Source organism: Psammomys obesus, unplaced genomic scaffold, assembly GCF_907164565.1.
Source record: "Psammomys obesus unplaced genomic scaffold, mPsaObe1.curated_primary_1811, whole genome shotgun sequence".
Classification (NCBI taxonomy): domain Eukaryota; kingdom Metazoa; phylum Chordata; class Mammalia; order Rodentia; family Muridae; genus Psammomys; species Psammomys obesus.
In genome coordinates, this window is record NW_026591643.1 from 1,852,494 (window position 1) to 1,877,476 (window position 24,983).

The 24,983-nt window shown below is 46.3% G+C and overlaps 1 protein-coding gene across 1 annotated transcript in view; it reads right to left on the minus strand.

Annotated features, from left to right (window-relative positions):
- The window catches only part of Dipk1a (divergent protein kinase domain 1A), a 42,466-nt gene that overhangs the window by 2,114 nt on the left and 15,369 nt on the right, over nucleotides 1-24,983 (minus strand). The window contains exons 2-4 of the mRNA XM_055611565.1: nucleotides 14,303-14,437; nucleotides 2,479-2,586; nucleotides 310-486 (exon numbers count right to left, since the gene is read on the minus strand). Coding sequence (XP_055467540.1) covers nucleotides 310-486; nucleotides 2,479-2,586; nucleotides 14,303-14,422 — 405 coding nt within the window. The 5' untranslated portion in view covers nucleotides 14,423-14,437. The remainder of the gene's footprint in view (nucleotides 1-309; nucleotides 487-2,478; nucleotides 2,587-14,302; nucleotides 14,438-24,983) is intronic.

Genomic DNA, 24,983 nt, shown 5'->3' on the forward strand with positions numbered 1-24,983 from the left:
CTGTACCTCACTATATGGCCAAATGGCCTCAGAGTTGAGGCAACTCTTGTACCTCAGTCTCCCTGAGATTTCAGGTGTAAGCCATTGTGCCTGCCTCTGCGAATGTTGAAATGTATAGCACTCTAGTACCCTCAGCTATTTAAAAACAATATACAGGTTAATATCCTTCAGTTTTTTTCCCTCTGAATCATTTCCTCCAAACAGTCTCTGTGGAGTAAAAGAACGCCAACACTATGGCGAGGGAGAGGGCCCTGCCACTTCCTCCGTGAGGATGGGCTTCCTCCTGGACGGCAGACTACGTATACTCACCTTAAAGAGACTGTAGACCATTTCTTTGAATTTCTGTACAGTAGTCCCCCTGGTTGGTTTATCAAATAGCACTATCTCTTTTCTTGGCTCCAATTCAGTTCCAAAGTCAAGATGCAGAGCTTGTTCCATCTGACATTTCACAACACCTGGCAGATTATCCCAGATTCCTAAATACATCTTTGTGAAGAAGAATGACAAGTCGTATGAAGGGCTGCACAGAGCAGACAGCTGCATTTTCAGGTCCACCCAACAAATACAAGCAAGCACTGAGCCACCCAGCGAGAACTGCCACTTTATTTTCACCCTTTGGGACAGTCTCACTGTGTAGCCCAGGCTGGCCTCGAACCAGATCCTCCTGCTTAACCTGAATAGGACATGCACCAGCAGACCCAGCTCCTGACTTCATTTCTGAATGCAAATCTGAAGCATCCCTGAAGCCTTCTTCCTTAAATGACTTTTAAAAGGTGAAAAGTAAAATCAGAAGGGTGTTAGGCAAAAGCAAGTTCCACTATGTTCTACTTCTCTTGTCCCTAGTTTGGGAGGACACTTTGTGCAGCTAAGACCTCACCCTACTCTGTTGAGGCTGGTGGTGAAGAACGGACGTTAAGTAGGTATGCTTCAAATTAACAGTGTGCAGTGCTTACTACATCTTATGCAAGGCTGAGTTCCCCGCAGAGAGCCCAGAAAGGGTGTGTTGGGAAACTTAAAGAGGACAGATGTGAAGAACCAGAGATACGTGCTGAGGTGTTACAGGCAGCAGAGCAAGTGACCGCTGTGGCTGGGTCTGCTGGAGGCAGCATGCCAGGGTGTCTGAATGCCAGAAAGAAGCTTTAGGACTTAACTTGTGTCTATGTTCATCCTCTTCTTTCTGTCCCTTCATTCCTCCATCCGGGATGGAATGATCTCAACAAACACTCCTCAAGGTTCAGACAGTGTGTAAATAATGGGAAGAGGGGAGTAGGAAACCTTTGTTTGTTTCATTTGTGTCAGGGTCTTTCTAGGTAGGCCAGGACTGCCTTGAACTCACTGGGCAGTCCAGGCTGACACGAAATTTGCAATGGTTCTCTTCCTTAGTCTCCCAAGTGCTCAGATTATAAACATGGACCACCATACCTGGATTAATAAATACCTACTGAGCCAGGTGCGGTGTCACATGCCTATAATCCCAGTGCACAGAGGCAGAGACGGGCAGATCTCTTGAGTTCGAGGCCAGCCCAGTGTACAGAGTGAGCTCCAGGACAGCCAGGGCTACACTGAGAAACCCTGCCTGAAAACAAGACAAGCGAGCAAGCAAACACCCACAGAAGTCCTAGAATATATCTGTTTTAACCCCAGGTGTGGGGACGTGGGGCTACGGCCCACTGTCCACAGCAGGGACTGTGTTTGCCTCTTGTTCTGGTGGAGGTGTGGTTTTGCCTGCTGTAGATGGTTTCTGTGACTGTATGACCTTTGGAATTCTGGGACCTTTTCAGAGGTTATATAAATTCTAGGGCCCCAAGAGGTGTGTGTGCGGAGTTGTTGGTCTTGGTTTGTTAAGAAGTTGTGCACAAAGAAGAAACAAAGAGAAGAAATTAGATCTCCTGACTGAAGCTCAAACTTGCTCCAAGAACCTTGACGCCCCAATCAGCAGGCAGTCTACCCAGTCCAACCCCTGGCTGTACAGGAATCTTTCCTTTCTGCTCTGTCCTTCTCTCTTATCTAGTGTTAGAGGGTGGAAAGTAGGGAAGAAAATGGGGGATGGGTAGAAGGAAGAAGAACCCATCAAGCAGCAAATCACACCACCACACTGGGCTTCAGAAAAAAAAAATTTTTTTTTGAAACAGTTTCTCTGTGTAGCCTGGTTGCCCTGGAACTCACTCTGTAGACTAGGCTGGCCTCGAACTCGCAGAGATCCGCCTGCCTCTGCCTCCTGAGTGCTGGGATCACAGGCGTGCGACACCACTGCCCAGCTGCTTCAAAGATTTTTTGACTAATGTTTTTAGTTTAAGGGAAAACTAGAGTTTACTAGCCAGGTACAGTGGTACCATACTGTAAACACAGCTCTTAGGAGATGGAGACAGAGAGAGAGGCCAGTCTGAGCTACAGAAGACTCTGTAGCACAGAACAGTAACTAATGGTGACACAGTGGTCATCATCCTGGCACTCTGGAGGCTATTCAGAACGCCATACCTGGTTGTTGGGCTTGGTGGACAGACATTTCCCAAAGTACAATGTCTCTGTGACGCAGAGACTGTTGCATGCAGGCCCGTCAATAACTCCGGTCTTGTATTTGTCACACTGAAAACCAGGAAAGAAAAAGGTGGTAAATGTTTATAAGCAGAAATAGCTGAAGGATCCAAGAAACTGGTAGTTACAGTCTCTAAGAGGAGATTCTCAAGCCGGTGGCAGTGACGCATGTCTTTAACCCCAGCACTCGGAAGGCAGAGGCAGGCGGTGTGGATGTAAACCTGTTTTTGTTTGGGTCCCAGGTGTGGGATGTGGGGCTGATTCAGATAGTCACAGCAGCAGACTATTTGCCTCGTGTAGTATGAACATGAGGCAGTATGGTTTCTACTCCTTTGAAAAAGAGAAGTACTGCATTTAAAAAATGGTTCTGATTTTTTATTAAATTTAGGCCTTGTCTCAAAACTCACAAAAAATATATTAATGTATCCCTAAACACAATAAATGAAGACCTACTAAATGCACAGATCATGAGCCCAGAAGCAGAGATTAAACTTCCACTGAGACACCCCCAAAGCTGGCACCCAGCAGGAGGCACAGCCGAGGAACGCAGCTGACATCCTGGCTCGCAGTGCTTAAAGGGCCCAAGCTGTGTGAATGTCCTAGAATTCCATCTGGCTTCATCAACGCAGGGCTGAATGGCAAAATCCTTAAGCTGTTGTCTTTTGTGGGAGGCAGACAGGTGACCAGAGTTTGGAAGGACTGTGGTAAGCAGACCTCAGATGCGGCGAGCTACACAGGTAGCCACTGTCTCCTGGCCTCACCTTTTCTCTCTCACACAATGCACACAGACTTCACTTCTAGCTTGGTTTGTTGCCCGATAGTTTATGAAAGGAATGTGAGAAGCAAATGTCAAATAAAAACACTTCATAAACTGCTGCGATAAAGAACAGAAATAGTGCTATGAAGTCAAAGAATTTACTGACATCCTAAATTAAGACTTCAAAGCATCAAAAACAATAAAACAACAGCAGGAAATGTGAAATAAGCTAATGAAACTTAGCAACGAAAGAAACAAAAACCTAGAAATAGAAAGCCACGCTGTGGGGCTGGAGAGATGGCTCAGAAGTGCACTGGCCGCTCTCCCAAAGGTCCTGAGTGCAATTCCCAGCGACCAATGGTGGCTCGCAACCATCTGAGATAAGATCTGGTGCCCTCTTGTCATGCAGGCAAAACACTGCATAAATAAATCTTCTTTTTTTTTTTTTCCCCAGAACTGAGGACCGAACCCAGGGCCCACTGAGCTAAATCCCCAACCCCCTTGCCTTTTTTTCTTTTTTAATAAATCTTAAAAAAAAAAAAAAAAAAAGTCACATTGTAGAGACTGGAGCAGTGGCTCCGTGGTTAAGAGTGGTTAAGAGGACTTGCTGTTCCTACAGAGGATCTGGGTTCAGTTCCCAGGGCTTACACAGCCACAACTAACTTGAATTGTGGGGATTTGACATTCTCTCTAGCTTCTACTGCATGAACACGGTATACATACAAATGAGCAGGCACATAGACCCAACCCAGTAAATAAAGGCACACTGTGAAAGGTCGTGTGGGAGGAGAAATAAGCAACAGTAAGGACACAGAAAGACCTACAGGGATTATCCTGAAGGAGGTTAAGAGCCCTTGCCATGTGCAGAGCCAAGTGCTAACACCTGGAGAAGTATCAGCTGCCAGGAGCAGATTTGAGACAAGCCTTGGACTGTGTCCTGCTTTTTCCTTTGGTTCTGGCTGTAACTAAGAATGTGCAGTTCTACCTTCATGGAGGGAGTCAAGCAACCTAGCCCCTGCCTCATGCCTCATGTCTGGAGGCCGTGCTATGCGGTGCTTTCTTTCATCTGGTCAGCCTCAGGAGATGTCTCAGGAAGTGCACATGTCTGCATGGCCTATCTGCTCGGCGGCAGATGGCCAACCATCTCACTGGTACGTGTCTTCCGGGAGCGCTGAGGCCTCACACTGTGGAGGGAAACCTCCCGCAGGGACAGTCCATATAGATTTAGACCATGGAGACCACATATTCTCTGACCACAATTGAACAGACTGGAAGGAAAACAGAAGTCATTGGCGTTCAAATACAGCCCAGTGAAAAAGAAAAAATAAGGTGAAAATAAAACTTCCTGAAAGGCTATGCAGGAAGAAGAAAAGGAGGCTGGGCATTGGAAGTAAGAGTTCATTAGAGCTAGGCTGACCAGCTGGCCTGGGACTAGCACAGCAGGCTTAAAGCTGAGTCAGGCCCTGAGTCCCCACTGAAGGTCTCTGATCACTGACCTCTGCTCCCCTCCCCCCTTCCTCTAAGCCCCTTAACAGCCACAGCTCCATGCTGTCTCTTCAGGGCTCTGTGCAATATGCCTGCCAGCTGTTCAGAGGGATCCAACCCGAGAGTGGACAGCACAGGTGTACTCCCTTTTAAAAAATTACTATGAAAATTTATTATGTTCCACAACATTTAAATTCATTTTTGTTTGCTTAGAACAAGTCCCTTATTAGTAAATCAGTAAGCAGCGACTAGTCTGGTACTCTGATGTAAGAACAAGATTTCCTGTTGTGAGTGAAGGCCCCAAGCCAATCCTGCATAAAAGGGCAGTCACAAAAAACAGGCTTTTCAGCTTTTGGCCTTCCACCACAAGCCAAAGGCAACCTTCCCAAACATTTGAGTGAAAAGAGCAGGTGGCTTCATAAAATGTCTACAAAAATGTCCAGCTGTGCATACAAATAACCAATAGTTATTAAATAGCCTTTAAGAAATTAAAACCCCCTAAGAATGATTACTATTATTCTAATAAACAGCACACTTTTGGCTTTGCCGGCACGTACCTCATACTACCAGAAGAGGGCAGGATTTACCTTTCTTTTTACAGAACCCGCTTGTCTTAGGGAATCCTAACCCTAAACTACAGAGGACCAAGGGGCAATTACAATGAACATATGTATAGCACTCGACTTTGTAACTATCTTCAAAATCCACGTTCTAAAATGTACTTCAGGCGTCACTTTCAGACTGCCCCTTCTTTTTAACAAGACTAAAAAGCCAAAAGCACACAGAGACACATGCACAGAAAGAGACCTACACACACACTGGGCCACGGCACACAGGAACACACAGAAGCATACAGGTGGGCACACACATACACACACAGACAGACATACACATATACAGACATACAACACCCCCCACAGACACACACAAAGAGACCCAGACAGACACACACACAGAGACAAAGACACAAGGTGCATACACAGACGCGTACGAAGACACACAGACACACACGGACACACACAGAGCTAGCTTTCTCCCAGTGCCTGAAAACTTCCAGTCAACTTTTTCTGTCTTCTCTCTGCCCCACTTTCTGCACCTCTTACGCGCCTCATTGTTTCCTGTTGACGCCTTCCTCTCACACAGTAAAGACGCTCCAGCAAGGCAAAACTGGATGAAATACTGTTATTAAGACTGTCTAGCCAGGAACATGGTTCCTAATGGCTTCAGTTTAGCAGATCCTAAGGTGGCTGTTTTACGTAATAAACCACCATCCTTGGAAATTGACTCTCAAAGGAGACTGTGCTTAAACTAGAGGCCTCGCCATCTTTCAGTGCCTCAGCTGAAAAGGTGTGCCCCTGTAATACTCAGAACAAAATGTGCCGTGGGCAGTGCTCAGAGAATGCAGATGGGACAGAGGACTCGGGATGGACCCTGCAGCCCTGAGAGATACGCAGAAGTTCTTCTCTTACTCAAGCCAATGAAACGGGGCATGTCTAGGAAATCCCACCCACAGAGTCCAGTTATACAAGACTTCTACATGGCTGGGCACCAAACAGGATTGGCTGAAGTGATTTAGTAATTAGGGAATTACAGTATGTTATGGAAGGAGCATATCTGGAAAAGAAAGCTGCCCTCTGACTGGCTGAGTGGTGCTCTCAGTTTTTAGAAGCAGCTTCTCACCCTTCACAACTCCCACAGGCTGCCTTTGGCTTCCTGCTACCCAACTGCAATGCAATTCCTGTTTCCAGTTATAAAAGCCTATTATCAACAGACGTGGTGGCTCACACCTAGAAGCCAGAGGCTGAGACGGCAGGCCCAGGGACAGCCTGAGTTACAGAGTCAGTTCTAAGTCTGGGCTACAGAGAGATCCAGGACCCCCAACCCCCCCCCAAAAAAAAAAAGAAAGAGAGAGAAATATTTTCATTTCTAGATAACTGTGAAGCCAAACAGGAGCCATGTCGTTATTAAATCTCCACACCTTACAAGAACTAAGTCTCTGTCTCCTAAGCCTAACATGTCCTGCAAACCATGCTCCTCACCTGTGCTGAATTTCTAAGCCCTCTGCCTGGCCAAGCTCCGGAGCACCTGTGATGGCTTCTTGCACTTTCTGCCTCACAGGCAGCCTGAGCCTCAAGCCCCCACTCTTCTGTGCAGGTGCTAATAGCCGATTATCCCAACAGCTGTACCCTTTCCCATAAATGGGACCTCAAAAGATGGTGAGGGGTGGCTCTCTGAGCCTGACTTAGCGGGAGAAAGATGCCTGGCCAGTCCCTGTGCACTTGAAATGGTTTTTCCTCAGGTGACAGTAACCAAAGCCCCGGCCACTTGAAAGCTTTGCGGGCTTCTCAGTGTTCTAGCTACTCCCAAGCCAGTGCTCATCAGCTGTGCTCTCTGGGATGAAATGCCCGGCAAGCCCGACTCACAATTTGGAGGAGAGACACTTTCTTTTCTGTGATTCCAGATCCTTCCTATTCTACAGGGCTCTGGGAGGTTTTGTTTCGAGAGAGGGCAGGCATTGCTATGCAACCCTGGCTGGCTTGGAGCTCACTATGTAGCCCAGGCTGGCCCTGGCTCACTGCCTCTGCCTCCCAAGAGAACTACCTCTTCTAAGCTCTCCTCTGCTCTTCTGCCCACTCTGTCTCCCTGTCGGTGAAGCTGTCATTCTTTAGATGTTTACAGCACAAGTCTTTGCAGTAAAAACTAAGTTTTTAACTTGCGATGGTGCTTTGTTGAAGTCTGGCACTTTGACACAGGATCTCATGTAGCCTAGGCTGGCCTCAAGCTCACTGTGGAGCCAGGGCAGGATAGACTTAGTATTCCCCTGCCTCCACTCGGGAGGCAGAGGCCAGCCAGAAAGAGAGAGAGAGAGAGAGAGAGAGAGAGAGAGAGAGAGAGAGAGTTCCAGGACAGCCAGGGCTACACAGAGAAATGCTGTCTCAAGCCCTCTAAAATGTTCCTTTATTATTGGGGGTGGGGTGCAGCACATGAGAGCCACGGCAGTTGTGTGAAGGTCAGGTCTCCCTCTCACCCTTACCTGGGTCCCAGAGAGTGAACTCAAGTCAGAGACTGAACTTAGCCCTGCACAGACAGTACTGAACTCACTCTACAACAGGCTAGCCTCAGACTCGGAGATCTGCCTGCCTCTGCCTCTGCCTCCCAAGGGCTGGGATTAAAGGTGTGTGCCAGCACCGCTCCCCACTAACCCCCCTCTTAAAGATAGCACTTCACTGTAGTCCATGTTAGCTCAGACTTGAAATCACCTTGCCCCAGGATTCAGAGTCCTGGGGTACAGGTGCATGCCACCGTATCTAGCCGTGATAGTCTGTTTCTCCTGTGTCGACGTGCTTAGTGATGCTGTCATTACCACAGTCTCAGTGATGCTGTGGAGGTCTGTCAGTGTAGTTAAAAGTCCATCATGGTTTAACTGCGGGGTGCTGCTCTAACTACAATGGCCCTGACTTGGCCAACGTTGTGCCTGTGATTCGGACACTCTACCTGTGGGCAGCACTGTCCGTGCGCACCCACATTCGGCTTCCGCACAGCCCACCCTATGGTTTGTTCCTGAAACAGTGTCACCTCAGCGTGGTCTCAAGCCTCCTATGTAGCTAAAGATGATTGTGAACTCCAGACGATCCTGCCTCTACTGTCCAGGTTTACGAGGTGCCAGGCACCTGCGCACATCTCCGGCTCTTTCCCGTGCATCTGAGCATGACTAATCTGAGCATCTTCTGAGAGGCTTTGCCTCTCGGGCAGGACTCTGACAATACACTCTATCATATTCGTCATGTTTGTGTGTATAGACACCTATCTTCCCAGCCATACTCAGGAGCAGGACAAGGGGAAAATAATAAGTAGTGATGGCAACATTGGCAAATTCGGCGGCGCATGCCTTTAATCCCAGTGCTTGGGAGGCAGAGGCAGGTGGAACTGTCGGAGTTCAAGGCCAGTCTGGTCTACAGAGTGAGTTTGAGGCTAATGAAGGCTACATAGTCAAACCCTGGGCAGTAATAAATAGTAATAAAATAATGTGTGAGGCACAGTGTTAACACATGAACTCACAATCACCTGATACGGAAATGGTATTAGCCACCATTTTACAGATGCTCAGTGGCTTGTCCAGCTTACACTTGAAGGGTGATGAACCTCAAATCAAAGGCTCTTCAACACTCATACACAACCCCTCACAGAGAGATGGAGAGTGTAGGCGACATGCAGAGAGTTGATGACTTCTCCTCCTAACTCCTACACAAAGTGGGGAGCAGTGCTCTTGACAGAGCAGCTTCAGCAGCCTTTGAGGAAAACCCTTCTTTAGAGGGAGAGAGGGTTTTTTTGAGACAGGGTTCTCTGTGTAGCCCTGGCTGTCCTGGAACTCACTCTGTAGACCTGGCTGGCCTTCATCTCACAGGAATCCTCCTGCCTCTGCCTCCCAAGCGCTGGGACCAAAGGTGTGCCCCACCGCCCCTGCAGAACCTCTTATAATGCTACAGTTCCAGTGATGACAAGGATGAGGCTGTCGGCCTCAGACCAAACAAAAGCAAGCCCAGGACATCTGAACCTACTCTGTGTCCCACAGACACGTCAGAGGAGCAGCTGGGAAGGTGTGCAGGCTGACAGCTGAAAGTTAGCTCTGTCTCCATAGAAGCCGAGGGAAGCTAGGCAGACATGTTTTTATCGTCACTGGGTAGCACAGAGTGCACGCACTGCAGTGAACTGAGACTCAGGGCTGAGCGTCAGCGGTGCTCAGCAAGAAGAGACGCTGAATGGGCTCGCCTTAGTGCAATCTCTGTGAGCTGCATGACGGTAGATGCCCATTATGGCATCCGAGGGCTCCCTGTTTCTACACACACACAACAGTCACAAATATGTTTTAAGGATTTGTTTTATGTGAACATGTAAGTGGCTGTAAGCATGCATAGGTACTGTGTGAGCACACCATAGTGTGTCCAGAAACCAGAGGAGAGCATTAGATCCCCTGGAACTGGGGTTACAGACAGCTGTGGGTGCTGGAACTGAACCTGGGTCCTCTGCAAGAGCAGCAAGCTCTCCTAACCATTCATTGGGCCATCTCTGTCCCATAAATAAGAAGAAATTTAAAAAAGAGATTTCGCCAGCCCACATGAGGCAGTCTTCCTCCTCGGCCTTGCTTCCCTCTTCAGCCATTTGTCTCACTGTCCTTTTCCTCATGAACTTTTTGCCCAAAATTTCAGACAACCACTTCCTTCCCAGCAGGTTCCAATTCAAAATGCCAGCTTTTCGAGAAGCCACTTCCAGGAAGTGGCATATCCTACCATTCTCTGTGACACACTTTTATAGTCCTGGCTGTCCTGGACTCGCTCTGTAGACAGGCTGGCCTCTCACAGGAATCCCCTGCCTCTGCCTCCCTGAGTGCTGGGATTACAGGCGTGTGACACCACTGCTCAGCTACTATACAGACTTTGAATATCTACCTCCACGTCCCTAGCATCCATGACATCCATAACAGAGAGGAAATAGTGAAAAATACTTGCTGACATTTTCTAGGAGAGATTATATAAAATCTGTATATAATCAATATATAATTTATAAAAACATCTACCTTTATCATCTATCATCCACCCGCCACTACCCACCCACTGATCTATCTACTTACCTGTCTGTCTATCTGCCTATCCAGCCATCCATTTATCTACCCGTCTGTCTGTCTATCTCTACTATCTATCTATCCATTCATCCATCTATCTCCATCATCTATCTATCTATCTATCTATCTATCTATCTATCTATCTATCTATCTATCTTTCTATCTATCTATCTATCTATCTATCTATCTATCTATCTATCTATCTATCTATCTATCTATCTATCTATCTATCTATCTTCTTTCTGTAGTTCTGGCTGGCCTCAAACTCAGATCCACCTGCCTCTGCCTCCCAAGGGCTGGGATTAAGGTGTGTGCCCCCTAACCTGGAGGAATTACACTTTTTTTTTGTGACTACTAAAGGAGGTTCCACAGTTAAGAACACACACTGAGGGGCTGGAGAGGTGGCTCAGAGGTCAGGAGCACTGGCTGCTCTTTCAAAGGTCCTGAGTTCAATTCCCAGCAACCACATGGTGGCTCAAAACCATCTATAATGAGATCTGGTGCCCTCTGCTGGTATGCAGGCAGAACACTGTTTATGTAATAAATAAATAAAATAAATCTTAAAAAAAAAAACAAAAACAAACAAACAAACAAACAAAAACACACACACACACACTCTGTTCTCTCAGACAGACCTGAGTTTGGTTCCCAACATCCACATTAGGCAGCTAACAAGCACCTGTAAGTCTGGCTCCAGGAGACCTGACAGCCTCTCTGGCTTCCATAGGCACCACGGCAGTCACAGCGCATATCCACAAGCACATGCATGCACACTAAGTGAGTGTTACAGGGTGGTAATTACTTTGAAAATAGATATTTTAAAACATAAAAAAATAACTAGAGGAAATCTAAAAGCAACACTGTCAGTTCTCAAAAAGGAAAAACAACTTTGTGGGTTGTTTTGTTTGAAACGGTTTCTCCTGGCTGTCCTGGAACTTGCTCTGTAGACCAGGCTGGCCTGCCTCTGCCTCCCAAGTGCTAGGATTAGAGGTGTGGAGCACCACTGTCTGCTCAGCTATGCTTTCGGATGCTAAGAAGCAGTGGTATTTGTGGACCCTCTTTAGGATCTGATGTTTCTCTTTCTAATCTTCCTTAACAAAGATGAAACAGGATTTGGGGTGAATCTGCTTAGGCTTACACACGAAATCTTTTGCTGAACATGTTTTTGTTATGCATGGCTTTGAGATAATGCAGTTTTTAATTAGTACAACTGAAACTTTGGAACAGAACCTTATATAACTGGCTCAGTTCATTATACTTAAATGAAAGACCAGCAGATGTGGTAACACAGGAGATGCCAACCTCTAGGCTCCAGGTTTCAAAACAAGGACATCTGGGATGGAAGAATGTATATACGTTGCTGAAACTTTTGAAAAACCAGGCAACTGCTTAGGCAGATATTACACAAGTAAAACACAGGGACAAATCAAAAACGTGTTACTTTTAAGGCAGTGAGTGCGGCTTCAACTTTTTCAACACATATATTGTTGGAATTTGAATATCTGCGTGGATGGTTGCTTCTTTAACTTTAAAATATTTAAGATATGTCTCTCAATCCGGGCACGGTGGTGCACGCCTGCTACCCTAGAACTCAGGAAGGCAGAGGCAGCGATCTCTGTGAGCTCAAGGCTACACAGAGAAACCCTCTCAAACGCAAAGTAACTACATTTTTTAAAAGTCAACTTTAAGAGAATTGAGAGAATTTGTAAAATAACTAGCAAATTATGCTGGAGTCACATTTTGTTTATAGTTCTTGCAAATTAAAGGGAAGTTAGAGTAAAAACTAATGAGGTCACTCACTGATATTTCACAATCACAGAAAACATACCAACAAATGTCTCTAAACATTTGCCTTTGGCTCTGTCCTTGGAGCAGAATCCCTCATACCACATGATGCGAGCAGGCTTTCCTGGAATGGGGTTGGCAGAATGCATTTTTCTTCTATCCAAGTAGAGTTATTTTCTCACAGGGATGTGAACACACAGGACGACATTAGAGACCCTGGGAAATCCTTCAGTAAGGTCAGTGGTTTATTTTGTTACTAAATCTCTTTTTCCAAATATTCTTAACCAAGGAATACTTGATTCAAAGAATGTATGTATCTGTGTGTGCCTGTTGTGCGTATGTATGTGTCCGGGTGTGTGGGTGTGCGTGTGTGGGTACGCCTGCACAGAGAGACCATCAGCTGATGTCCGATGTCTTTCTCTAGATTCCCTTCTTTATCTGAGCTCGTGAGTTAGCTAGACTGGCTGCCACCGTGCACCTGAGTCCTCTTGTCTCTGGCCCCACGTGCTCCTGTAGCCTTTACCCGGTGGGCACGCGCTGCTGTAGCTTTTACACTGTGGATATGCACTGCTGGTGGCAGGGATCCAAGCTCAAAACCTGACCCACTCAGCCATCTCCCAGCCTGACAAGACTTAATTTACTGTGATCTTATCTTCATCCCTGCTCAGCCATAGACTCTGACTGAGAAGACACCCCTGCTATACGCACAGCCGGAGACAACCGGCTGGGGCTAAGTGGCACCCAGTAATAACAGAACCTTTAGTGACATAACTATTGAAATCCTAAGACTCAACCCTCCTCCTCTTCTTTTCTTCTTCCTCCTCTTCCTTCTCATCTTCTTCTTCTTTCTCTTCCTCCTCTTCTTCCTCCTTCCTCCTCCTCCTCTCCTCCTCCTTCCTCCTCCTATACTTCCTTCTTCCTCCTCCCCCTCCTCTTCTGAGGTAGTTTCTCACCATGTATCCCAGTCCTGCCTCAGTCTCCATCGCACCCAGCAGTCCTAAGTCAGTGTTATTAAAGACATAATTACATGATGGTGCCAGTGAGATAGCTCAGTGGGTGAAAGCCCTTGACAAACGACTCTGAGGACCTGAGTTCACTCCCAGAACCCATGTAAAATGCTAGCTGTAGCAGCTCACACATCTGTTACCTTGCACTCGTAAGGGGAGCTGGGAAGAGACGAAAGAATTAGCCAGAAGCTCACACAGACAGCACAGCAAAGAGCATCAGCAGAGACAGAAACATGGAGGAGAGAGAACTACACATTGTCCCCTGCTATCCAAAGGCTTGCACGAGACACACACACACACACACACTTTTAAAATTTTGCATAGAAGCCAGGCACAGCGGCACACGCCTATAATCCCAGCACTCAGAAGGCAGGGGCAGGCGGAGCTCTGAGTCTGAGGCCAGCCTAGAGTGAGTTCTAGGACAGTCAGGGCTGCACACAGAAACCCTGTCTCCACAAACCAAAACCAAAAACAAAACAAAAAATTGCACAGAGATGGGCTAGTTTGACAGTAACCACCTGCTTGGCTACCTGAAGTCAATGGTTTGTGCCAGAGCCCCATAAAAACAAAACAAAACAAAATAAAGTTCTGAAATAAGCGTTTGAGACATATTGAAGGTCTTAGTCGAAAATAAAGAGTTAACTTAGTTAAAACCTCATCTTTAAAATAATCGTTCTACAACCAAATACGGCTATTGATCTTGAACTGAAAAGATAATTTTTATAAAATATTTTAGATCACCAGGAAAGAAAATAAGTGATAAATATATACCCTTCAGAGAAAATTTGGTGTTTGATACAACTCCATTTATTGAAAATATGTATTCTAGAAAGTCTATACATAACACACTTAAGCATTTTGAAAATCTGATATATAGTAAACCACATTTCAATTACATTTGAAAAAAATCTGTTTTTTAGTGAGAGTGCTTCCATACTGCCTTACCTGTACTTAGATTCCTGAAAACTGAATTTGTTAAAAAGTTAGGAAGTTCAGCAGAACGGTAACGTCAGACTGCCTTTATGCTGGAGACATTTACTAATCCATCCTTATGTAGTAACTAGTCTGGTACAGACGGTTCTTCAAAAATAACTAAAATGTTGATATACTTACTATGATTTTCTTACAGTCCTTCCCTCTGCAGAGCTCTGTATAGGTTGAATACTGCACGTATATGATCCAGCTTCCAACAAATACCACCAGCCAGGAGAAGAACAGATACTTCACCCGCATGTATGAGAAACGGGCCTGCAAGGGAAGGACACGTGACAGTCACTCACTCAGTAGTAAGCCTCCCGCACTACCCTGGAACAGGAGCGCTCCTTGCTTGGAAGAAGCACAATATATAATCCAAACGTTTATATGCCAATTCTGGGACAAGGCGCATTTTCAAGGAGCCTAGACTACACAGGTCTTAGAAGAGTAAGCTCTGTGGTCTTGCCAAGGAAAGGAAACTGCTTGTAAGGTGCATGTACGCCCTTTCCAATACCACCACCCACCCCTCCAAACCAGACAGGACACTTTCCATTTGGGAGAAGCTGACCAAACACTGTTTCATATAAGAATGTTAAAGGTCTTTATGAATAAACTTAGTACCAAAATAGTTTATCCAGACAGTGGCAGCACACTCCTTTAGTCCCAGCACTTGGGAGGCAGACACAGGTGGATCTCTATGAATTTGTGGCCAGCCTGGACTACAGAGCAAGTTCTAACCCTGACCCGAGTTCCAGGACAGCCAGGTCAGAGAAGCGCTGCTTGGGGGTATTTGGGACGGGTGGCTGGGAATGGCTGAGCCAGGTGTGGTGGTGCACGCCTGTAATTCCAGCACAAGGGAGGTGGAGGCAGGAGAAGCTCAGGGCCATCCTTGGTTACAGGAGCCAAGGCTATACAAGATCCTGTCTGAAAAGAAGAAAACCAAACAAAACAGCAACAAAAGAGGAAACTGTAAGGAAAGAAAAGCACAAATCATTCCCTGCATGTCAACTGGCAAAGCCACACTCGGGAAGCTCTCTGCATCGTTTTGTGTCCACTGCTCTGACACTGCCTTGCAGGGTCAGTGCTCTCCAACAGCAAAGGGGAAGCCATTTAATACCCAACGAGGTGGTCGGTCAACACAGCCTGGCAGCTAACATCAGAACCGAGGTCTACAAAGAGAACTGAGCAAAATAACTCGAAGATGCACACACACAAGGAAAAGCTAGTTTTGCTTTTACATTCCTGAGCCAGTTTCTCACCCTTGGGAAACAGTAGACTACTGTGAGCACATGAACATGCGAAGAAAGCAGACGGAGACTAAAGAGTCGAGCTACACCAGCAGGAGACAATGGGGTCAGAGGGAAAAGCCAACTACCAGTTCACCAGAAATGGTGGAGACAGACCGCAGAACTGGCAACCTTGAAGCAAGTAACAGTTTGAGCAAACTCCATGCTGTGGAAACTGCAACACAAAGATACCATTTCTTTAACAATGAAATCACAAGGGGCAAAGTGAGAGAAGGAGAAACCCACAGACTGAAAAATATTTAAGAACTACAGCAAATGGTCACAGCATAGGAATCTTTTTAGTGTTCTGACTCAAATTTTAAAAAACTGTAAAACAAACAACAACACCAAACCAAAGAACCAAGACCTGGACAATGGGGACTCCAGCAGACATGATAGCACGAAGGACACTCAGAGCCTAGAGAACTACAGACAACCAAGGAATGCTGGGAGAGAGAAACAGTCTCCCCAGGACAAACCACACACACAAATGTGGCGCTGTAAAGACTGAGCAGGTTCTATTTGTATATGTGTATACAACTTGAGAAAAAGAGGCCATGCATCTGAGGACGGTTACATGGGAACAGCTGGAGAGAGGAAAGAGAAGAGGGAATGACATAATTTTAATATAAAAACATTCAGAAGATGACATTTGAAAGCCAGTAGTGATGAAACACAATTTAATCCTAGTACCTGGGAGGCAGAGGCAGTCTGATTTCTGAGTTCAAGGCCAGCCTAGCCTTCATAGAAAGGTCTAGACCAGTCAGGGCTATATAGTGAGACTGTCTCAAAACACAAAACAAAACAAAAGAGAAATTGGTATTTGTGAGACTACCAAAGGTTTTGTTTTCTTTCTGTATTTCCCCCATTAAGTGTGTGTGTGTGTGTGTGTATTCAAGTACCACAGAACATGTGTGGTGATCGAGGGACAACCAGTGGAAACTGACTGTCTACAGGCACCATGTGGATTTCAAGGGTTGACTTCAGGTCTCCCCCGTTTGGCTGCAGGTGCCTGTGCTACTAACCCTTCCCGCCTACATGCTCTTCCTCTGTCTCTCCCTCTGCCCCCTCCTCAATTCTAATTTTTTTCAGTGCTGGGGACTAGACCCAGGGACCCTGCTTCCTAAGCAAGCACTCTGCCACTGAGCTAACCCCTAAGCCTCACAGAGCATGACAAAATACTTGTGAGACAACTGATAATTTGAAGAACACTGGGTGATGTGAAAGGATGATTCTGGGGTAAGAGTATTTTGCTCTTCTCTCCATGAGCTGCATTCTCCCACTTCCCCTGGCCTATGTTCAAGCTGAAGAACGCCCCGGGAGCTGAGGTGTTCCAGGAATGCTAACCCCACACCGAAGGCCAAATGTTGTAGAGGAAGGCAGATTAATGATGTCCCAGCAGGGTGCTGGGCATCACCTGTCGTAGACATCATGACCAAAGAAGCAAAACACATTTTTATCCAGCATGCTACAGAAAACTGCTGTGACTTCAGTATAAAAACAAAAAACAAAAAACAAAAAAAAACAGTGTAACGGCCTTTATACTTCCCTAATACCTGAGAGCTGCAGCCTTACTCTTTTACTTTTTTTTTTGAGACAGGGTTTCTTTATGTAACAGCCCTGCCTTTCTTGGACTCACTCTGTAAACCAGGCTAGCCTCAAAAATCACAGAGATCCACCTGCCTCTGCCTCCCACATGCTGGGATTAAAGGCGTGCACCACCACACCTGGCCTCAGCCTTACATTTTAAAATGACACCTGAAAAAAGAAACAGCTATAAATTACATCTCTAACTAGGTTTATTTTCCCCATGTAGCATTTGCTAAATGTTTCTAGTGATCTGTTTTTGTAACAATTACCTACAATCTAGCCTTTGATTAAAAAATATGGTCCAAAATTTTGTTTATGCTTGACAATTTAAAATTACTACCTAGCAGGGTTTTTACTGTGTTGATTTTGCGCTTGGCTCCTAATAGAGCATCGCTTTATTTCAAATTGTGCTGCTGTAAAGCAGGATCACAGTGTTCGGTAGCACACAGGACAGTGATCCTCAGCTTCGTGAGTACGGCCTCTAGTAAGGCACTTGGTAACATCGGAGACACTGCAGTCTCAGGCTGTGTTTTAGTGCTGGACTCTCATGGGCAATGTCCACTATATTCCCTGTCCCAAGCACCACCTAGCCCAAGATGTCAAATTTGTACATCATTTTCAATTAGCCTCTAATGCACCAATTATGACTAATTTAAAAGATATGTGACATCTATCTGGAAATGGCAGACCTATTAGTAAGAATCATCACCCATTTTCTAATTTAAATAAAGAAAAGCGGTGGTGATAGAAAATACACACATAATAAACAAACCTCCTCAGTCAGTTCCACAGTAAAGAATAGCAGTGCCCTGGGTTCAAAGCCCTGGGGCCGTCCCCAGCACAGCATAAGCCAGGCATGTGTTACACATCTGTAATCCCAGCACTGGAGAGGTAGAGGCAGAAAGACCAGAAGTCACAGTAAAACTCCGCCATGGAGCAGGTCTGGGGCCAGCCTGGGGGACATGAAGGCCTGTCTCAAAAACAAAGGCAAGGTGCTAAAGAGACGACGCGAGGTTAAGAGAACTGGCTGTTCTCCAGATGACGCAGGTTCAAGTCCCAGCAGTGGGCAGTAACCACCTGTGAATCAGGTGTCGAGGAATTTGACACCCTCTTCTGACCTTCGAAGGCACTGCGTACGAGTGGTGTATAGACATGTGTGAGCAGAACACCCATAAAAGGGGGAGCTGGGCATGGGGCACGCCTTTAAGCCCAGCACTCTGGAGGCAGAGGCAGGCGGAGCTCTGTGAGTGTGAGGCCAGGACAGCCAGGGCTACACGGAAACTTTTTTTAATTTTTTTTTTTTTTTTTTTTACAGAGAAACTCTTGTTTCAGAACAAACAAAACAACAACAACCAAACAAGAGAATTAGCAACTTCGTTTCCTTTAATATTGCCGATATTACTGTGATAATTTATCTTGAAACAAAACTGAGGATTTTTTTGTTGGTTTTATTTTGTTTTCTCTGTGTAGCCCTAAAACTGCTATGTAGACCTGGCTGGCCTCAAACTCAGGAGATCTGCCTGCTTTTGCCACCCGAGTCCTGAGATTAAAGGAATTCTTACATGATAGTTGATTTTTCTGAAACAAGTGTTCTAAAATGCCCGGGTGTGATGGCACATGCCTTTAGTCCTAGGGAGGCAGAGGCAGGCAGATCTTTGGGAGTTCAAGGCTAGCCTGGTCTACAAAGTGAGTCCAGGACAGTCAGGACTACACAGAGAAACCCTGTCTCAAAAAACCAAAAATAAAACAAAATGCCCAGGTGGAAGCTACACCATGCCTGCAGCACTCTTTTGGTATCCAAGAACAGCTGAGAAAAAAATGGACAGACGTACAGGCTGAGTGCCAGGAGGAGTGGCTGACCGAGGGTCAGTTGTGCAGGCCAGGTGGCCTCAGAGGAGGATGGAGCGGCAGGACGCAGCAGTGAGGGGAAAGGCGCGGCTGTGATAGTAGCCGGGGGTAGGCTAGCCTAGTTAGTGAGGACCAGGCCCCAGTGAACTGCCTCGTCTCAGAAACCCAGGTGAACTGCTCAGGAGGAACGCCCACCAAGGCTACCTCTACATGCCCACAGGTACAATGTGCGTGCAACCCGCCACAGACGAAACTTCACTGGGTTGTCAGTGAAACTGAAGAAAGAGTTTGGGAGATTCTGCCGGGAACCTGTTCCTATGTGACTTATGGACCCAGGGTACTAAACACGGCAGCACATCTCTACTTCCTAAGAGAAGCCAGCTTGCAGTCTAGGCGCTCAGGTAGCCAGAGGCGGGAGAGACTGTCCTCTCCTGTCCACGCGTTCTGCCTTAGTGCCACTGACAGGACAGCTGGAGGGCGTCTGTCTAGTTTACTCTCTCAGCCACCCCTGAGGATGTCTGTAACTTGCTGAGCAATTTCTGCATGAGGAATGTTGATAACTGCACCAGAACTAGGAGAGTCCTCAGCAGTGTTTCCCCTTGGTGGCACTGAGACCAGAGCCCAGACTTTGCACGAGCTCCGTCACGCGTCTGCGTCACATAGCCAGGCCTCTCAGCCAGCTTTCGCTGCAGTATTTCAGAACAGATGTCAGCATCTGCCCAGCGCAGAGATGAATAAAGGAAAGTAAGAATTACAAAAACAATCGTTACCAGTTGTTCCCATGCATGTGCACATACAGAACGGACTATTTTCTAAGAGGCGGACTCACGTCATGATGGGAGTTATCTTTTTACTTAATTCAAACGTTCCTTAGGTTATTGAATTACGTGTGTGTGTGTGTGTGTGTGTATGTGTTTCCTTGTTCCCGTCTTCCCTCGGGCATGTCACACCAGGCTGGAAAGGCCCAGGAGGAGCCTGGGGTCGGCAAGGTCCAGTGCAGAGAGTAATGCCGAGGGAAGAGGTCTTCTCCCAGGCACTCAGGGTCACAGCCCACCGCTCCCCAAGTTTTCAGTGTTACAGCTCTTCTGGGCGATGGCAGCCCGCCTCCTCCCTTCAGCATGCAAGCATGGAGCGTCCCCAGCGCCACACTAAGAAACAAAGCCTGGCAGACAGGTCCGAGGGTCGGGGTCCAGTAGTGAACGCCTGCAAACAGAGGAGTCCTTCTCCCCAACAGCTCTACAAGTGTCCAGGCGGCAGCTCTCAGACTGTAGTCGCCGTCCGGTCCCCGTCCGGGTGGGTAAGGCCGTATTTGAACCTTGGGGAGTGGGAAGATCGCAGGCTGGACGCATATTATTGGCTGGGGCTGGCATTTGCATGGAGAGGAATTCCAAGGGGACTGGGCTATACGGTCACCTTGAGAACTGGCCCAGGGCACGCAGGCTCAGAACAGGGAGGGAGCTCAAGACCGAGAGTTGTGAGCTTTAGACAGGCTCCACCTCACTCTAGCTCCACGCCGGAGTCCCCGGTGGCACGGTCCACAGGCTCCACGTTGTGTCTGTGTGTGCACACGGTGCACGTGCATACGTGCGTGGGCTGTGCCTGTGTGTCTGCCTTTGCAGAGGTCAGAGGAAGACAAGGAGTGTCTGTCTCCGCCTCGTTCCCTTGAAAGAGGGTTTCTCACTGAACCCGGAGCTAGGCCAGCAGCCATCAAGCGCCTCTGTTCCCCCATCCCGGGCCGGGTTTCCAGGTGAGTGCAAGCACGCTCAGCTTTTTACATGGGGTCTAGGAGTGTGAACACTGGATCTGATGGTTGCACAGCCAATAGGCTTAGTCACTGAGCCAGCCCCTCCCTTAGCTACGTTTAAATGGTATATATGAGAGCCTAGCATTTTATATTATGGGTGTGCCATAATATATTTGACACTGTGTATTGCTGGACATTTACTGTTTCCAGTATTTGCTGTAGTAACGAAAACAATACTGTTAGTGCCAACCAATAATTGCTAGGGATGGTCCACATCTGGAACTGATAAGCACTTTAGATATGTTAAAGATAAAATTAAACTTTAATCCTCTTAAACTTCCTGAGCCATTAGAGTAAGTTAGTCAATGGCTAGGAAACATTTGGCTTAGGCCACGCCACGGTGCCACCTGCTTTTGTAAATATGATTGCATTTACATTACAGCCAGCACTCCAATCACTGAAGTGTCAACAGCAGCCTCTGTCCTGTAGACAGGGTTCAGTGGCTGCAGAGACCATATGGCCATCAAAGCCAATGTTTAAAATCATCTGAATCATAAGGAAAGAATCTGTTAACCTCCAACTGTCTGGAAGAGCCAGTCTCTGCTCTGCCTCACCGACGATGGTTCTCTTGTGAGTGCTTTTCCCAATGGTTGCTAGCGGCTGTGCTGCAGAGACAGCTCAGCAGGGGCTGCCCAGAGAGAACTGTAGTCCATATGAGCACGTCAGTGTCCCAGAGGCAAGCCGGACAGAGGAGGTCTGCGGCGCAGTGATGGGTGTGCTCTCTGGGTGCGCTGAGCTTAGGGGACAGCGCTGCAAACACCACTGTGGGGAGTGGCACAGGAGGGTCCTCCATGTTGTCTCACAAGAATGCTACAAGGTGGGGACTGTTCCTCATTTGTCAGAGAGAGACGCCAAGAAGCACACTCAGGATTAAGCAAAAACATATTAAGTAAGAACGTGAATTTAAATCAAGGCAACCTGGCTTCAAGACCTGAGATTGCTCTCCTCCACCATCCACCGTATCAAATACATACATCTTTCCCTGAGTTTTTGATTATTTTTTTTTTCAGCGAGGATTTCAGTAAGTGACATTTCTAGGTCAAAAGCTTTGCAGTTTTAAGAGGTTTAAATAACATGTTACAATGTTTTCCCAAAAGCTTGTAAAAATTAACACTCACTGTTTTTTTTTTAAATGTACTTATTTTACCCTCCCCAGAATCCAGTTCCACAGGCAGCTACAGTTTAATTTCTTTGACAGCAGCATATTTTAAAACACGTTCTCTGAATTTTTAGCATGAGGCTTGACAAACGTACCGGGACACTGAGGCTAGGTGGACATTAAACAGACCTTACAAATGGCCTCCTCAGGGCTTCTGCAATGTAGAGCATGCCAGGGCTGTATCTAGAAAAGCACTGACAGACGGGAACAGACAGAGCCTTTAAAGTGCCCTTAGAGGAGGATGTTTAGGCCAACATCACATACCTTATGAGCTACCAAGGCTGACTTCTTCATGGCTGACCTAAAATAATGAAAACACAGAGGGCTCTAAGCTGGGCTGTTAGGTCATAGGGACCCCTGGACTAGGACTATAGCCTTGTCCATATGCAGTCTCTTCCAGGTTCTTGGAGGGAATATCACCCACATTAATCTATTCTGACCTTTGTAGAAAAATGTTCATATGTTCATAGTGCCAGTAGTTTTTAAAATAGACCTAAAAATCAGTTTGTAGGGCTAAAAAGATGGCTCAGCATATAGTACTCTTGCAGAGGATCTGAGTTTGGTTCCCAGCAACCATGTCAGATAGCTTACAAATGCCTAAAACTCCAGCTCCAGGGATTCTGACTCTTCTGGCATCAGTGGGCCACTACCCACAGAGACATACAAATTAAATAAAAATAACCCTTTAAAATCAGTTTGTATCCTATAAACCAATGTTTGTTTTTTTTCTCTGGCAGAGTGGTGGGAATAAGACACTAGAACATGGAGTCTAGCTGAGGTTAAGCCATGTTGTATATAAACCAACAGGTCTAGAAAATAAAGTCCCTAATTGAAAAAAAAAATAAGTTTTGGGGGCTGGAAGGATGCTCAGCAGTTAAGAGCACTGGCTGCGCTTCCAGAGGACCCAGGCTCTTCCCAGCACCCACACAGCAGCTCACAACTGTCTACAGTTTGTAAATTGGGTGTGGCTCACACCTGTAAAGGTGGCTCACACCTTTAATCCCAGGGAAGGGGGAAGGGGGAAGGGCAAGGGAAGGGAAGGGAAGGGAAGGGAAGGGAAGGGAAGGGAAGGGAAGAGAAGGGAAGGAAAAGAAAAGAAATCAGGTTGTAAGGATAAAATGTTTTTAGTAAGGCATAGGAGGACACACCCTTAAGTCACACCACTTGGGAAGGAGAGGCAGGGGGCTCCCTATGGGCTGGAGGCCAGCCTGGACAACACAGAGTTCCAGGGCAGCCAGAGCTATACAGTGAGACCATAACAAAACAAACGAAGAAAATCATACTTGGAAAATGTCTCAAACCAGGCAAACAGATGGCCCTCTCTGATTTTGGAATTTCTCAGACAGGTATTAATCCAAAATTGTCTCCTCAGTTCTCAAATTCTAAAGAAAGCTACAAACAAATAAAACCTACAGAAAGTTCTTAAAGAAAAATGACAGCTGTTTTGATTATAGCAATGTTTACTTCGGAGTAAACTTATAAAGAACACAGCGTTTCTCTGGGTAGCCTTGGCTGGACTCACTTTGTAGACCAGGATGGTCTTGAACTCACAGAGATCTGCCTGTGTCTGTGTCCCAGAGAGCTGGGATTACAGGTGTGTGCCACCTTTCTTGGCCACGGAGACATTTTGAGAGTTGTGGTCCCTTCCACACTAGTAATTACTTATCATAACACACACAAGCTTAGGCAAAATAATAGGCTTTACTTTGCTCTAAAGGGAATGCAGAAAAACTACACAGAATCCCTCATGAAAACACACTGATAGAATTACCTACAATTAGTTAAGATAATGGATAGCATAAATTAAAGCTGAATTGCTACAAATTTCTTAAGTATGCAGCATGTGTCCCGCAGGCAAAAGACAGCAAAGGATTTTTAATTAACCAAGGGGCTGGCCGGATGGTGCAGTGGGGTCTGTGTTCAAGCTGCCAAATTCCATAACAGCTGGACACAGCTGTATGTGTGATCCAGTGCTGAGGGTGGAGACTGGTGAGCTTCACACTTAGTGCTAGAGCTTGTCTCAAGGCAGGGAGACACAGCAAAAAGCTGAAGTATCCTCTCCTGGGCTTCAAGGATGACCGTGAACTGCTAATCCTCCTGATTCTGCCCCTAATGCCGGGGTTAGAGGTGTGCACTACCAAGCCATTCCTGGAATGCTTGGGATTGAATTTAGGGTGCCCTGCTTGTTAAACAAGTACTCCGCCAGCAGCTAGATGCCCAATACCACATCTCTGCATTACTTCATTTCATATGGTTCCATATATCTCCTGGAAGCACTACCTGAACGAGCCATCCCCCAGCACTCTGTCCCTATTTGTAAGCTTTAAAATACTACTCTGTGTTCTATTCTGAGGTGCTAGTAATTTTAGCATTATTCCAAACATTTCACCTGAGTGGCTGCTTTACAGGGGTCACATGAGAAATTTCTAAGAAGATGGGAATATCAATATAATCAGGTGTGGGTTATACTATGAATGCATTTGTCACACTATACAACTGAAAACTAAAATAGCTCACTCTATGAAAATTATACCTCAGTATAAAATATGAAAATATACCAATTACTGGAATACTGTTAGATTTAAACACATCTAAATTCCAAATACTAAAAAAAATGTCTATCTCTTAGCATTAAGAAAGGCCAGTTAGGAAGGTATTACACCAGAGTCTGGCAATAAGAAAGGGAAGGGAAAGGGAGGGTTGAAAGACAAGAAACAAGTGACCAGGAATACTTAAGTGACTAAGAGCCAAGTTGAACAACAGAGAGACCCTGTCTAAAAAACAAACAACAACAACAAAAACCAAACAAACAAAAATCCAGAAGAGAATACAAGGCTACGGGGAAAAAGACAGAAATAAAGAGCATGAAGTAGAGAAGGTGGTGGTACTAGTGATGGAGGAGATAGTGATGGAAGTGGAGGAGACAGTGATGGAGGAGATAGTGATAGAAGTAGAAGAGATAGTCAGTGATGGAGGAGGTAGTGATGGAAGTGAAGGAGACAGTGATGGAAGAGGAGGTAGTGATGCAGGAGGAGGAGGTAGTGATGGAGGAGGAGAGAGTGATGGAAGTGAAGGAGATAGTGACGGAGGAGGAGGTAGTGATGGAGGAGGAGGAGACAGTGATGGCGGAGG